General features: G+C 45.2%; 1 protein-coding gene across 1 annotated transcript; it reads left to right on the top strand.

Moving 5' to 3' along the window:
- Positions 1-11,176: 11,176 nt before the first annotated feature.
- Positions 11,177-13,685, top strand: LOC125944835 (DDRGK domain-containing protein 1-like). The gene is made up of 3 exons (XM_049666207.1): positions 11,177-11,323; positions 11,949-12,026; positions 12,088-13,685. Exons 1-3 carry the CDS (start codon positions 11,254-11,256, stop codon positions 12,813-12,815), a joined length of 876 nt encoding a protein of 291 aa, XP_049522164.1. The 5' UTR covers positions 11,177-11,253; the 3' UTR covers positions 12,816-13,685.
- The last annotated feature ends 1,165 nt before the right edge of the window (positions 13,686-14,850 follow it).

Here is a 14,850-nt window from a genome sequence, read left to right on the forward strand (position 1 = left end):
CCTAGCAAGATGCACTAGACTACACACCACGGCTGAGTTCTCGCTAACTGCGACACGGCGCCCTGTGCGGCCAGTGTGGCTCAAAAACCGAAATAAGTTACAATAGTTCCCTAGAAAGCGTCGGAAACATGTCTCAGCACGATTCATTTACCCAAATTAACTGCGCCAGGGTGGCCGAGCTGTTTTTCGCTAACTGCGTCTTAAGTCTCGGTCCCGTGCTGTAAGCCTAATTGCGTCGTAGACTGTGAAACAAGATTTCTCACCTTGCCGTAGTCCAATAGTGCAGTGGTGTCTTGTCCCAGTGCAGAAGGAACGCAAGAATACGCCGAGAGCCCAATAAACCAGGTTACATTTAAAAAAGAAAGAAAGAATGAGACAGACGGGTCGCCGCGCGCGAGCGCTCAAACGCGCGCTCAGCCATCCTCGCTGGCTTCGGGGGAGTGTCTTGCGGATGACGCATGTATCTGGCGCGACATTGACCTGCGGCTAGGTAAGGCAAGGAAAATAAGTCGCAAAGCTTAAGTTCATTTATACGCAAAACGTTTTAGTTTTCGCGGCAAAGAATTAAAAAAAAATAAATGAATGCCTGTTAACTTAAGTTCACTTTCTTTTTTTTCGATGCTCGCGGCAGCTAACGTTCGGTGTCAAAAGTATAGCGTGACGTATGGTGACGTGTTTCCTGTTGCCAGTTTTTACCGAGTGTCCCCTCTTGTTGAATTTCTTTCTCTATGGCTGGGCGTTCTACTCCTGCGGCGCCTGCGTACGGCGCGGCCAAGCGCAGCCGCGCTATCTCGAAGGGGATCTGCGATGGGGACAAAGTTCGCAGAGTGCTGATAGCTTCGTGTGCGCTGTGGTCTCGCCCCTTTGTTCTCGCTGAAGCGAGAGGCAGCACGAAGGTCGATGGGCTCGCTGCGGCTGCGCGCATTCTCACGCCAGCGTCTTGACAGCAACTGGCCGCGGTCTTCGAGTGAGATGTGTTCACGTTTGCTTGTGCGCGCGTGACACCGTGTTTGTTAATTTAGTTTGCCAGCGAATGCCTGAAAGTTTATACCGCTGATAAAACTACTATCTCTACTTCGTGTAGCTATCTAATAATTCGCTGTCGGAATCGATGCTTCGGGTGAAACTGCTACTTTATTGAAATAAATTAATGTAAAGAGGTACGCATTGTTGCGCTCTAACGTGCAATAATAACACAAAACAAAAAAGGCAGCGAGGAATCAAGTGATAACAATACAGAGAAAACCCTTGGGGAAGAATTGTTCACGAGGCTTCACACAGCTACCGCACCACAGCACGAGTTTCGTGAATACCATGTGAATTGCGGCAGCTGTCGAAAAACTTCCTGCAAATTTCAGTTGTTGTAAACAGGAAACAGACGTTTTTTTCCGCACAAAGAAATTTCCGAGGTTCTCAAATGAGAACACTTAAGAATCCTAGGGAGCGTTGTCCCTCAAAAATAAGAAAATACAGAAACGCTTCATTCGCCTCTATCAAAATTTTGTGCTTTTTTCATCTTATAAAGGTTTATCTCGAGTGAGACGAGGCTCAATCTTGAACTACACAATATATGAGAAACATCTGTTACTGTGATAGGTTCTGAAAAGACTTCTCAACGTACAGTGCTTATCGCTTCTGTTCATACTAGAACATTTGTTGCCTTCACTTCATTACGCACAAAATTTAGATTCTGGTATTAAACATATAGCGGCGCTCCTGGCTTATTTTGTGTTTTTCGAGTTTGCTACACTTTATGCGTCAGTGTGAGCAGGAAAGTTTGGCTAGCGAATGTACACTACCTGTTCATTGCGTCAGAACAGATGTACTAAATATGTGGTTTGACAAAAACGTGGCTTCTAGTGTGCCCAACAAAGCACTGGGAATCGATGGCTTGCACAATAAGCTTGCTACCTGAAAAAGTGGGCGCTCCTTCAGGTTTCTCACCATGAAAATGGGCAATAAACATTCAATACAGGTACAAGTCCCGGTTTGTGAACAATTTATAGTGCCATTTCCGGCCCCTATAGCGCCTAAAACGAGGATTTAGCTACCTGTTTAACACATCTAAATCCCACATTTTTAGCGCCTAAAAATCCGGCCTGTAGTTACGAATAATGACGCTCAACAAACGCCTCAAGGAAACCCGTCTCGCTTCGGGTGCTGTGTGCTACGCAACCAGCACTGGTTAACGCAAGGTAACATTTATCATCAGTTCACCACTCTAGTATCGCACTAAACGCTGAAGAAATTAAACATTCGCCGTCAGCGTCACCATTGATTATCGTCGATGAAATCAAATAGCACACAAAGCTTCGCTTACATCGATTCCCACAGTGCGTGGCATTCGCATTATTTCTTTTTGATCCCATGGCCAACCATTGTAATTCTATAAGCAGCTATGTAATATTCCGTTTCCCAAGACAGCTGGGCCACGTAATTTGTTAACATAGCACTGCAGCCTAACACTACCACTTTTGTCCATTCCCCTCTCTCCTCATTATTCTGATTCCTGCGCAGCCGACGGCGGCGTTGTTCTTCCCGTCTCAGCTTCAAGCAATCGTGCGTGAGATGAGACGCACTGGACGGGGAATGCCCAGCATGCGAAGAATCGCCGTGGGTGGCAGTGCGATCTCGTCTTTCACAGCGGAGGCAGCGCGTGGATCTTTCGGTGATCGCAACCTCCTGCGGAATGTATACGGAATGACGGAATCGTGCGGCCTAATCACCAGTCAGCCGAAGACAGGAGAGACCCAAACTGCTACTGATGTAGGCGTGCCCTTAGCCGGTGTTCAGATAAAGGTAGGCTAGTCTTTAAATATTTTCAGAAAAAAAAGCCTTCTTGCTGCATTCGGCATTCATAGTCTATAGAAAGCGGTCATTTAAATAAAAGCAGCCCTGGCACCCATCGCTAAATATAACAACCTTCGCTTATTGCGAAACATTTCCACAACTTTGCGACGATGTGGTTTTCATCAGGCAGTCCACAACGATTTATTCTGGCATAGTTGGTTTATGATTATTGTCGCGTAAGGCCTGAACTACGAACAGGACCAAAAGGAGACAGCACGACACACGTCCTATGTGTTATGTTGCCTCGGTCATGTCATTTCTATAAATATATGGCTGTTCGCTTCAATACGTATTTATCAGTCAAGGTCAGTAGTTATGCGAGTTGGATTAGTTGGATTATTTGAACGTCCGAAGCAGCGAAGGCAGACGTAGCCTATCACATGATAACCAACGGTACGCTACAACGTACGGTTGTAGTGCAAACACACACAATTTTGCATGAAGTTCTCGTTCGATCTACTTTCAGCGCTAGGGTGCTAGTGATTTTATAAGACGCAATCTTTCTGTCTAAAATTCGAAATCTCTTAAATTAAGCGTTACATAATTCTGTAATGCGAGAATATAAGCAACTTTGTACTAGGTAGTGATTAGTACTAATTGCGTAGCCGCGTCCTAACCATTCCCCCGACAGTGGAAACACGCGGTCATCGTACAAAACCCTGTTTTTGTTAGCAGCAGCTAATATGCATGGTTGAGTATTCTATGTCGAAAAATAAGAGCAATCAAGACATATGTTTGCATCCAATAAGACATAGCGGGGAGTTAAGCGAGTAGGTTGCCGCCATTGTGGCACTGTATACATTTGGTGAGGCGAATATTCAATTTTAAGGGGTGTCTAAACTTATGCCTTATTCTTATTTGTTATGGACATTTTAGGCATTCGTAAAGCGAATACGTCTTCAAACATAGGCTTTGCATTGTTAACTTAGAATTTAACTTAGAAGAAAGAAATTACTTGTACTTTACCTGCACAAACATATAATATAGATGATGAGGAGGAAGGTTGTCCTTTTGTAGGTAAGTACAATACCAATCAGACCTCGTACAATATATTAATGGAGAGTTTACGTAAAATATTAACTTATTTACCTGCAAATGAAGCGGAATGACGCCAGATAGATTGGATCATGTATATTGTGATAAAGGCTCATCCAATTTTTATAAGCGCGCATTCTTATACTGGAACAGCCTTCCAGAGTTTAATTCCATATAATCTATAAAAGCCGACCACCACAATGCTTGTTTCATACAAACCCATTCGCATATACATTATTCGACCGTCAATGTATATTCGAATGTATCTACGTGAGGCGCCGTAAAGCAGAATGAAATCATGCGGTGATTTCTAAAACATATCACTAGCGCTTTCGCTTTTGCAATTTGATATCATGGTAACTCCAATATTATCTTAAAAACTACGAAAATTGATAAATGTCTGTTCCTTAATTCTTGGGCATTCCTGCAAAACATGCCTTACAAAAATATAGTGCTCTGCATTTACCTCCATATTATGAATCTCCTATCTGCAGTATGTCTGGCGAGACGCTGACTGCACCTTATGTATTTATTGATAGAGTGCTAGGAATTAGAACCTCGGAGAAAAAAACTTGGAGTACGCTTAAGCTTCACCATTAAGAGTGGAACTCGATGGTATTCAAAGATCCCTGGCTGCTTATCATGATTTTTTCTCTTATATTCAAATTACAATCCGACGCTATTACCATCTGTACGTTGTGTTTAAGTCGTGCTTTACGATTTTTCTGACGGATTTTACTTTGAGAAATGAAATTTTTGGTCACTAACGCCTTGCGCCACTCGGAGGGCCCACCCGGTGGGGGTGCTTCGGGGTAATGTGGTCACCAGGCGCCGATGTTTAACGCCGACGCCGGGTTTTCTGCGACACGGGGCCCCTAACGCTATCGCGTTAAAATGCTTCCCCTTAGCATATAAACAACACGTTCCTTTCCATCCAGCAATGTTTTTGGCATAGAACCGTTTTTTGACCACAGGGTAGACTTAAAGTTTCTTCAAGATGCCGGCATATTGCTGGTCATCAGCCCCCTACACTCGCAGCGCATCCTCTCTCAGGAGGCTGATGCTGCGCTAGCATTTTCGCAGAGCACATGCATCCCAGCCCTTGGGTTCAAAGGACGCTGTTGATGCATCAGTGCTACTTTCTCCTACACGTCTTATTACATTATCCCTTCATAACAAAAGATTTCTTGTCATAGCTCACATCTCTAGTCGTTGTCATTATTTTATTACTTATTCTTACGCAAGTTACAGCGACTTATTTTAGACCTTTTACAGTCGTGTTACATCAAGCATTCACACTACATTACTCCATTTCATAAACGATTTATTGAAAACTCATGACAACGTGTGCGCCACTCTCGGGCCATATCAGGCCGTTGCGCCATAAAACCCCACACATCATCATCATCATTGCCTTTTCCCCGCGGCTTCCTTGCTGTGTTAAATTGTGTGACAAGTTGAGTATCCGTTTGCATTGCTGCTCTGTTGTATTTTTACGCTCTTACCATTGATGTTTTCCACTAATTGTTCGATAACATCGGCAATAACCTAAATTTTGCTAACCCCTGTGGTGCTTTTCATCCATTCCTTGTTGAATCAATCTTGGCACATTAACATAATTAATTGTATTCTGAACACTTTTGTTATATTATCCCCCTCGGCCATTAACTTTGTCAACTTCTACCGATATAGCTGAAAAATATTTCTTGAAGCATGCCCTATTTTTCAACCTCCCCCCCCCCCCCCCCAGTTACCGTACTTCACAGAACCGTACTCCTTCACATACGCTTTAGTCCCAAGTGTGCTTGCCATTGTTAAGGTTTGCACGTGTTCTGTTTGTTTTACTACATCTTGTGCTTACTTTCATCACCATATTTTACGTATCGTGGTCTTCCTTATGGAACCAAGCTCATGTTTTCAGCTGATATATAAAAGGAGTTTAACATCGTCGTTCATAATTTGCATTCAGACCTGCGTGCTAACATATAAACCGGCGCAATTTTCCGCCATTTCACATAAGCCATTGAATAAGAAGCTCATCAACGCTTTCTTTTCAAACTTTCGCATCTTCCGGGGGCGTCTGGTGTCTTGCGACACCACAGACCGGAGCGCATGGGGGTTTGGCCTTTCCGCGTGTACCGTGCGCGGCTTCGCTGTGACTGGGGATAAGGTGGTCCGGGGGGTTGAGCCGATGCTAAGTGCTTGAACCTTATGGTCCCTCGGCGGAGGTAACACGCCCCTCTGGCCTCTGCTTTACGTAGACGGCAGCCCCGAACTGGCCTACCCGGGGGAAATCGGTAGTTGCCTTTTCCTATCCTCCTCTCCAATCTTCGTGTTTCTATCTCACTTCCAATCTTTCCTATATTCTCGTCTCTTCCTTTCTGATTTTCCAGGCAACGACGGTTAACCTTGTGTGGGTAGCCAACCATGGTATACCATGTTTGGTTATGGCAGTAACATATAGCTGACATTTTCCAGACCTGTTTTACTCATTCTGCCGCATTCCCTTGTTAGGCTGAGTAACTTTTTGTTGTCGGTTCTTATTTTTGCTTCTCCGTGCTTCGTTGGAACGTGAATTTTCCCGGATGATCGGCAGTGATGACCAAAATAGACATGAAGCGATGTAGACATGAAATGTTTATAGGCAAACATTTCTATGCTGATACATGACAGATAAAGCAAATGAGTTACAACTTGAATAATAGAGAAACAGTGTCTCACTCTTTGCCCGCCTCAATGACTGTTAAAGTGCAGACTCATTTTAACGTACATTGTACGGAGCCTCATGATCTATCAGCAATTCTGATTTCAGCCCAGTCTGAGGGACAGATTATAGTATTGATTAATATAGCTCGAACAGACAAAGTAAAAGGGCAGTAGTGCCGTTGGCCCGTTGCACAACAAATGCAGTTGCCAATGCGAACTAAAGGTTTGGTAGGCCACAATCCAAAGGCATGGGCCTACTCTTCAAAGTAAATGTACTGTAAAACAAAACTTTTTTTTCGTTTTTACTACTACTACGTTTCCCTTTCTTATTTCCACGTAATCATCATCATCAGCCTATATTGTATGTCCACAGCAGGACGAAGGCCTCTCCCTGCGATCTCCAATTACCCCTGTCTTGCGCTAGAGTATTCCAACTTGCGCCTGCAAATTTCTTAACTTCATCGCCCCATCTGGTTTTCTGCCGACCTCGACTGCGCTTCGCTTCTCTTGGTATCTATTCTGTAACCCTAATGGTGCATTGGTTATCCATCCTACGCATTACATGGCCTGCCCAGCTCCATTTCTTCCGCTTAATGTTAACTAGAATATCGGCTATCCCCGTTTGTTCTCTGATCCACACCACTCTCTTCCTATATCTTACCGTTCGACCTAAGATTTTTCGTTCCATTGCTCTTTGTGCGGTCCTTAACTTGTCCTCGAGCTTCTTTGTTAACCTCAAAGTTTCTGCCCCATATGTTAGCACCGGTAATTCTACCGGTGCTAACATATGGGGCAGAAACTTGGAGCAATGATTGTACACTTTTCTTTTCAACGACAGTGGTAAGCTCCCAGTCAGGATTTGGCAAAGCCCGCCGTATGCAGTCCAACCCAATTTTATTCTTCTGTAAATTTCTTTCTCATGATCAGGGTCCCCTGTAATTGACCTAGATAAACGTACTCCTTTACAGACTCTAGAGGCTGGCTGGCGATCCTGAATTCTTGTTTCCTTGCCAGGCTATCGAACATTATCTTTGTCTTCTGGATATTCATCTTCAACCCAATTCTTACATTTTTTTTATTAAGGTCCTCAATCATTTGATGTAATTCGTCTCCATTGTTGCTTAATAGGACAATGTCATCTGCAAACCGAAGGTTGCTGAGATATTCGCCGTTGATCCTCACTCCTAAGCCTTCCCAGCCTAAGAGCTTGAATACTTCTTCTAGGCATGCAGTGAATAGCATTGGAGAGATTGTGTCTCCTTGTCTGACCCCTTTCTTGATAGGTAACGTTCTACTTTTCTTGTGGAGAACCAAGGTAGCTGTGGAATCCTTGTAGACATTTGCTAAGATATTTACGTATGCCTCCTGTACTCCTTGATTACGCAATGCCTCTATGACTGCTGGTATCTCTACTGAATCAAATGCCTTTTCATAATCTATGAAAGCCATATGGAGAGGTTTATTGTACTCCGCAAACTTCTCGATTGCCTGATTGATGACATGGATATGATCAATCGTAGAATATCCCTTCCTGAAGCCAGCCTGTTCTCTTGGTTGGCTGAAGTCAAGTGTTGCCCTGATTCTATTGGAAATTATCTTGGTGAATATTTCATACAATACTGAAAGCAAGCTAATTGGTCTATAATTCTTCAATTCTTTAACGTCTCTCTTCTTATGGATTAGTATAATGTTGGCGTTCTTCCAGCTCTCTGGTACACTTGAAGTTGTGAGGCATTGCGTATAAAGGGCCGCAAGCTTTTCAAGTATGAGATCTCCTCCATCTTTGAATAAATCTACTGTTATTCCATCTTCTCCAGCAGCTTTTCCCCTGATCATGTCTTTCAAGGCCCTTCTAACTTCATCGTTAGTTATAGAAGTAGCCTCTGTATCCGGTTCATCACTATTTCGAATGAAAATAGCTTAGCTGTTTTGGGCACTGTACAGGTGAGTATAGAATTTTTCCGCTGCTTTTACTATGTCATCGAAATTGTTGATGGTATTACCATGCTTATCTTTCAGCGCATACATCTTGCCTTGTCCTATGCCAAGCTTTCTTCTTACTGATTTAATGCTGCGTCCATATTTTACGGCTTCCTCAATCTTTCCCACGTTATAATTTCGAATATACCTTACTCTCTTCTTGTTGATCAGTTTTCACAGTTCAGCGATTTCTATCTGATCTCTTGAGTTGGACACTTTCATGTTTTGTCGTTTCTTTATTAGGTCCTTTGTTTCTTGGGAGAGCTTACCTACTGGTTGCCTTGGTGCCTTACCTCCCACTTCAATTGCTGCTTCTGAGACCAACCTAGTTATGGTTTCATTCATTACCTCTATGTTGTATTTATCTTTATTTTCTAAAGCTGCATATTTGGTTGCGAGCACCAGCCTGAATTGGTCTGCTTTTACCCTTACTGCCTCTAGGGTGGCCTGTTTCCTCTTTACTAATTTCACTCTTTCTCTCCTCAAATTGAGAGAAATCCTAGACCTCACTAACCTATGGTCTCTGCACTTTACCTTACCTAACACTTCTACATTCTGCACTATGCTTAGATGGGCAGAAAATATGAAATCTATTTCATTCCTTGTTTCTCCATTAGGGCTTTTCCAGGTCCATTTCCTGTTGCTGCGCTTCCTGAAGGAGGTATTCATTATTCGGAGCCCATTCCTTTCCACGAATTCTACTAACATCTCTTGCATTCCTAGAATCGATGTCGTAGTTGCCAATTGCTTGCTCACCAACTTGCTTTTTCCCCCCTTTTGCATTGCATTGAAGTCGCACATGACTACAGTATACTGAGTTTGCACCTTTCTCATTGCTAATTCAACATCTTCAAAAAACTGTTCTATTTCTTCATCATCGTGACCAGAGGTTGGGGCGTAGGCTTGTACTACCTTCATTTTGTACTTCCTATTCAGCTTTATTAAGACGACTGCAACCTTCTCATTAATGCTGTAGTATTAATCAATGTTGCCCGCTATGTTGTTATGGACTAGAAATCCTACCCCGGATTCTCTCTTATCTGGAAGACCTCTGTAGCAGAGGACGTGGCCGTTAGTCAGCACTGTGTAAGTCTCACCAGTTCTTCTAACCTCACTAAGGCTAATAATATCCCAGGCAATGCCTGATAATTTTTCAAACAGTCCTGCTAAGCTAGTTTCACTCGAGAGGGTGCGCGTGTTGAACGTTGCCAGGTTCAGTTTCCATTGGCGGCCTGTCGTAATCAGTGACGGCCGAAGCGAAAAGCGCTGAGGCCGTCAACAGAATTTATTGCCAGGCCATCTGAAACCTCGGCAGCGTCAATAGGTGACCCGTAAAAGAGCGAGGGATTCTGGGATGCGCCGTCTGCTCGCTGTTTCCGGTTCGAGGCAGCGCAGCCGCCGGCACCGCTTCGCCGTTGAAGCCTGTTGATGCGCTTGCAGTCCGGCTTTGTCGCACTCACAGAATACCCGGTTGCAGGCGCCTAGCAAAACCATGGTCGACTGTTCAGCCGTTGGCTGCTTAAATTCAAGCGTTAACTCATGTAACTACTGCCTTGCAGCGTCCCTTGCTGAGTCAGCTGTGCACAAGCATCAGAGGCATGGATGCCACTTCCAAAACTGAACCATCAGTGAACAAAAAGAAAATGAACGTATGTCAGTGGCACTTATTTTCAGGCGACGATGAGCTTTGTGGAATTTTTCCTCAAGATATTATTTTCTCTGACATTGACTCAAGCAACAATAACTATTTCAGTACACGCATGCACATATAGAGGTAATATGGAACGTGGTTTTACGGCGCAAAATTAACTGGACACAGCGAGATACATACATAATATTCGTAACCAACTACTCCACCTTAGTTCCTTGAACACCGATAGAGATGATGCGCAGCCGTAATATGTCGGCAATATGGTCATTTCCCCATCTTGATGACAAAAAAGCGAAAACTTCCAACTACGTACTACTTGAGATGAACCTCGAGTTTCGACGAAGAAATTCCGTTGACAGCGCGCAGTTTTCAAAGATTTTCAGCACTTAATTTTTAATTACGCTAGCTGCGTCGTTACTGACGATATCGGTTGCAGCTACGATCACAGGGCAGTATTTACCAGGCTGCTATTTAGCCATCGCTCCAACACCCGATTTTTTAAGTAATGCTTCTATACACCTCATAAATTATATGACAAAGATAGCTTTTTCATCTGTCTGACTGACCCGCAGGCATAGCAGTCGGTGACGGTGCGTCCAAGCAGCGGCAAATGTCGTAGAGCTAGACCTGGCAGAAACAAAAAAGGCTGCCGAAACGAAAACCAGAGTTCGTTTATGAATAAAAGCGTATCCTTGCCTTTCTTGGCTCGTCATCGTTGCGCCCAGAGTGAACTGAAACCTATGGTGAATTCCAATGGCAGATTCGGAGTGGCCGACGAACTCTGCGCCGGAGCACTCCACTCCGGCGGAGGGTAACCGAAGGAAATCTGCCAATGGAACACAGGCGCTCCCTCCGGAGCAAATGGTAGGGGGCGCTAGCGCACATCCGCTTCCGGAAGCGCCCAGCATTCCTTGCGTTTCGCGCTGTTTTCCCCAACCTGTTCGGCATGAACGCGCGCGCGAGGTGTACGTGAAAAGAAGTTCCGTTTTGAATTTTTGCTTCCTTTTTGAATTTTTGCTTCCTGTGTTCCGATGGAAGTCACACCGCGTGCAAGTGTCCTCCTCTTGTCGATGGTGAACCGGGCACGTACCGACGCGGAAGGTGAGTGGATTTGGCTATCGTTAAAAACGTTCCGTACACGTGGCCTGCTGTGCACGGGCTGACGCAATGTTTCTCATTGCTTTTTGCCACAGTGTGAGTGAAGTTTGTGGAACGGTAGCACGGATGCGTCTTATGTTACATTTAAGCCCCTTTTACGTCGTTTGTTGAATAACAGCTAGAAACATGATCTAACGCCATAACTTAAGTTTTATTTTCTTTCCTTGGATGTGTACCCTGTAATTCGCTGGTAACAATACTCTTGCGCAAGCCATTTTGTTATTTTATTTGCAGGTGCCTGCAAAAACAGCCGATGCAATAATGAATATTCATGAGTCGGTTACCTTGCTTGATATCCCAGTGAAAAATAGAGTTTGTTAAAAAAAGGATGCTGTATTCTTTGTCGTTCACGTTCGATCAAATTCGTTCACGTTCTTCAGGTTCCTACTAAACTGCTTAATTATTAACATTAAAAAGAAGAGTGGCGTTAGTGCGGTGAATTCGCAGTTTCTCGGCACGGAAGCCGTTTTGCGATTGCAGCCGTCACGGTGTCGTCTCTCCTGCCGCGGTGGCTCAGCGCTGTACAGCCAAGCCCTCATTCTCATCCATTTTCAATGTCAATTTTCAGTCTCAGATCCTGGAAGCAGTGTGGACGATCTACAGCAGCATGGAGCCACGGGACCAAGCCAGAGGACCAGCCGCCGCAGTAAGCCCATTTACCGCTAATTTTCATATGACGTATCTAATTGTGGTTTTAACTTTTTCAGGTGCAGCTTGCGAATGGACGGAGGGCGAAACGAAATTGATGCTTGATTATTATGAGCAATATTTCCCCCAGGTGGGACCCATGAAGAAATTTAGAAATAAAAAGGAAATGTTTGGCCGCATCGCGGAAAACCTCAATAAAACAATGGGCATAACGAGGACCGGAGAACAATGCTGCAGTCGCTTTAAGACTGTAATTAGGCGCAAAACGTCTGCAACTACCCAAAATAAGAAGTCGGGAAATTCGCCCAGCGATGTGCCATACGACGAGGAGCTGGCCAAGATAGCTGCTCTAGACGACAGCGTTGAACCAGAGGAGTTGCGAGATGGCTACGGCGTTGTGTCTAGAAGAGATACTGGGAGTGTGTCCAGCAAAAAAGGTAGTTATAGTTCGTCAGAGGAGGCGGAGGAGACGCCGGAATTTGAAGAATCTCAAAGCTCGCAGAGTACTCAGAGTAGTTCATCGACAGGGCAGACAAACACCGCTGAAAGACAAAAAACCAGGTCCCCGCGTGTTTCCACATCAAGACTGCAAGATATGAAATTTTTTCTTGAAGAAATTAAGGAGCTGCATGCGCAGAAGGAAGCACAGAGAGCAGCACGACACGAGGAAAGAAAAAAGCAGAAAGAAGAAAGCCGGGAAGAGAAGGCGAGACAGCACAAGGAGAAAATGGCAATGCTGAGCCGTCTCCTTGGAATAACTGCGACGAGTGAAAGAGAAAATAAATAAACTGATTTTATTAAGCATTTGTTTGTTCACTTCCATATAAACTTGCGAGTTTCACACGTAATGCGGTATATACATTCATACACAGTACTTGCACAGCCATATAGATATAGAAAAATAAAAACGAAAGTAACGAGGGTGGAAATGAATATCAAAAGAAGCGATCAGATTGTACACACGAATGAAATCAGCAAGGCTAGTTTTTTTTTTTTTTTTTTCCACAGGACAAGTGCCTATATCAATGAAGCACTGCAGCTATGCTGCTGGAACTGGCATGCCATGAAAGCAGCAAAAGTCTCTTGTGGATTTTTTTATTGTCGCCCAAACATTTTCGCAAACACTTTATCTCGCTTCAATTCTCCGAGCTTACGCAGCGCTGAGTACTGCAGAACGACGTCGTCGACAAAACTCGCAACTTTCGCTTTCTTCTCCGGCGGCCGAAACATGACGTCGAAAACCTTTTCGTATATTCTAGCTTCTTCATCGCTTGAGTCCTCACTGGTCGATTCGGAACTAGAGCTAGAATCGTCGCTCTCCGCAAGCAGTAAAAGCGCGAGCTGACGCTGCGATGCACCACTCATGATTGCTTCCGAGCTGCGACAGGGCACGCCCGGGCTTGCCCGCGCAGCGCGAAGCGTTGGTCACGCGGTGCGCCACGTTCTGCGCACGCGCCGGGCGCTTGCGACTTCCGGTCGAATCCGCCGCGTTTCGCGGAGTAAAGAGAGCTGCTCCGTGGAGTGGATTTCGCGGCGGAGCTGCTCCAGATCTGCCAATGAAACATAGAGGGAGCACTCTCAATCTGCCAATGGAACAGACTTGCTCCGCGTGGAGCAGAAAAACTGCTACCGGAAGTGCTCCGAATCTGCCAATGGAATTCACCACTAGAAATCAGCTGCATGAATGGTACGACATTTCTGGTCGACAAAGTGGACGGAAAGCTTCGCACGACTGACAGTTGAAACCGCGTAGAAAAACACGTGCGCCGGGCTATGGGGCTCTTGCGTTGCCCAGGGGGCGCTGCAAAAATGGTGCTAAAAAGCGCCCTCAATCCGAAACTGGGTAGTACCAAGCTCGGTCGTCTGCTTCGGGAAGCACGTTTACAATATGGACCCGCCACTTTCGGTTGTGTTGTACCACGGCTTGCAGCGAATATCGGGCGCCGAAGATTTTTCCATGGGTGGCATGCTGCGTAAAGGCAAGAAATTATGCAACGCCGAATACGTCTACGCCGTTCAAGAAATAAGTGGCGAAGTTTTAGAGCGGTGTCAATCGCAAGTGAAGCGAGTCACGCACGTGCGAAGTTGAACTTCAGGTAAGGTTTGCACGCTGCTAGATTCAGGCGCACAAACGCGAGGAAATGCTTTCTATAAATGAATTCACAGCAGCGATAAGCAGACATGTGTACGGAACTGCTCGAGCGCACGACGGTACGCGCCGCGACGGCAGCATGCCGCGGTGTACGAACTGCTCGAGCGCACGATCGTACGCGCCGCGACGGCAGCGGTTTTTCGACATGCCGCGAAACGGCGGGTCTCCTGTAATCTTTGTTGACTGCATGCCGCTAGACAAGTAATTATGCCTGCGCTGTAGTAGCGGCCATCTGTCCCTTTAGCAATTGATAAATAACTGATGCAATGCATATAAGCTCGCAGTAACGTAGGTACGTGCAAATCGCGCTTTAGCGCGAGCTCGTGCGCTGCTCGCTTGATGTAGCTTTTAATGACAGAGCTCGAACATCGATGTGCTGTAATCAATACTACCTTGCTGTGCTGCATCAACGTGCTGGCTTGAGGTCAAGGATGAGCACATTCAACTCTCTAACCTGTGCTGCTCCTAGTGGGGGTAGTGAATTGTCACCGAATTAGCCCGACCATTTGTGGTCATTTGCACACACCTGGTCACTTCACCACTTCGCACCGGTCAAATTGTTAATTGTCGCTGTGGCCGGGTCTCGAATCGGGAATCACCAGCCATGCCTGCTGCTATGTCGGTCTTCCATTTCGCTTACCCGGCGCGACGAACTGCAGTTATACAGCAC

The sequence above is a fragment of the Dermacentor silvarum genome, chromosome 4, assembly GCF_013339745.2.
Source record: "Dermacentor silvarum isolate Dsil-2018 chromosome 4, BIME_Dsil_1.4, whole genome shotgun sequence".
NCBI lineage: Eukaryota > Metazoa > Arthropoda > Arachnida > Ixodida > Ixodidae > Dermacentor > Dermacentor silvarum.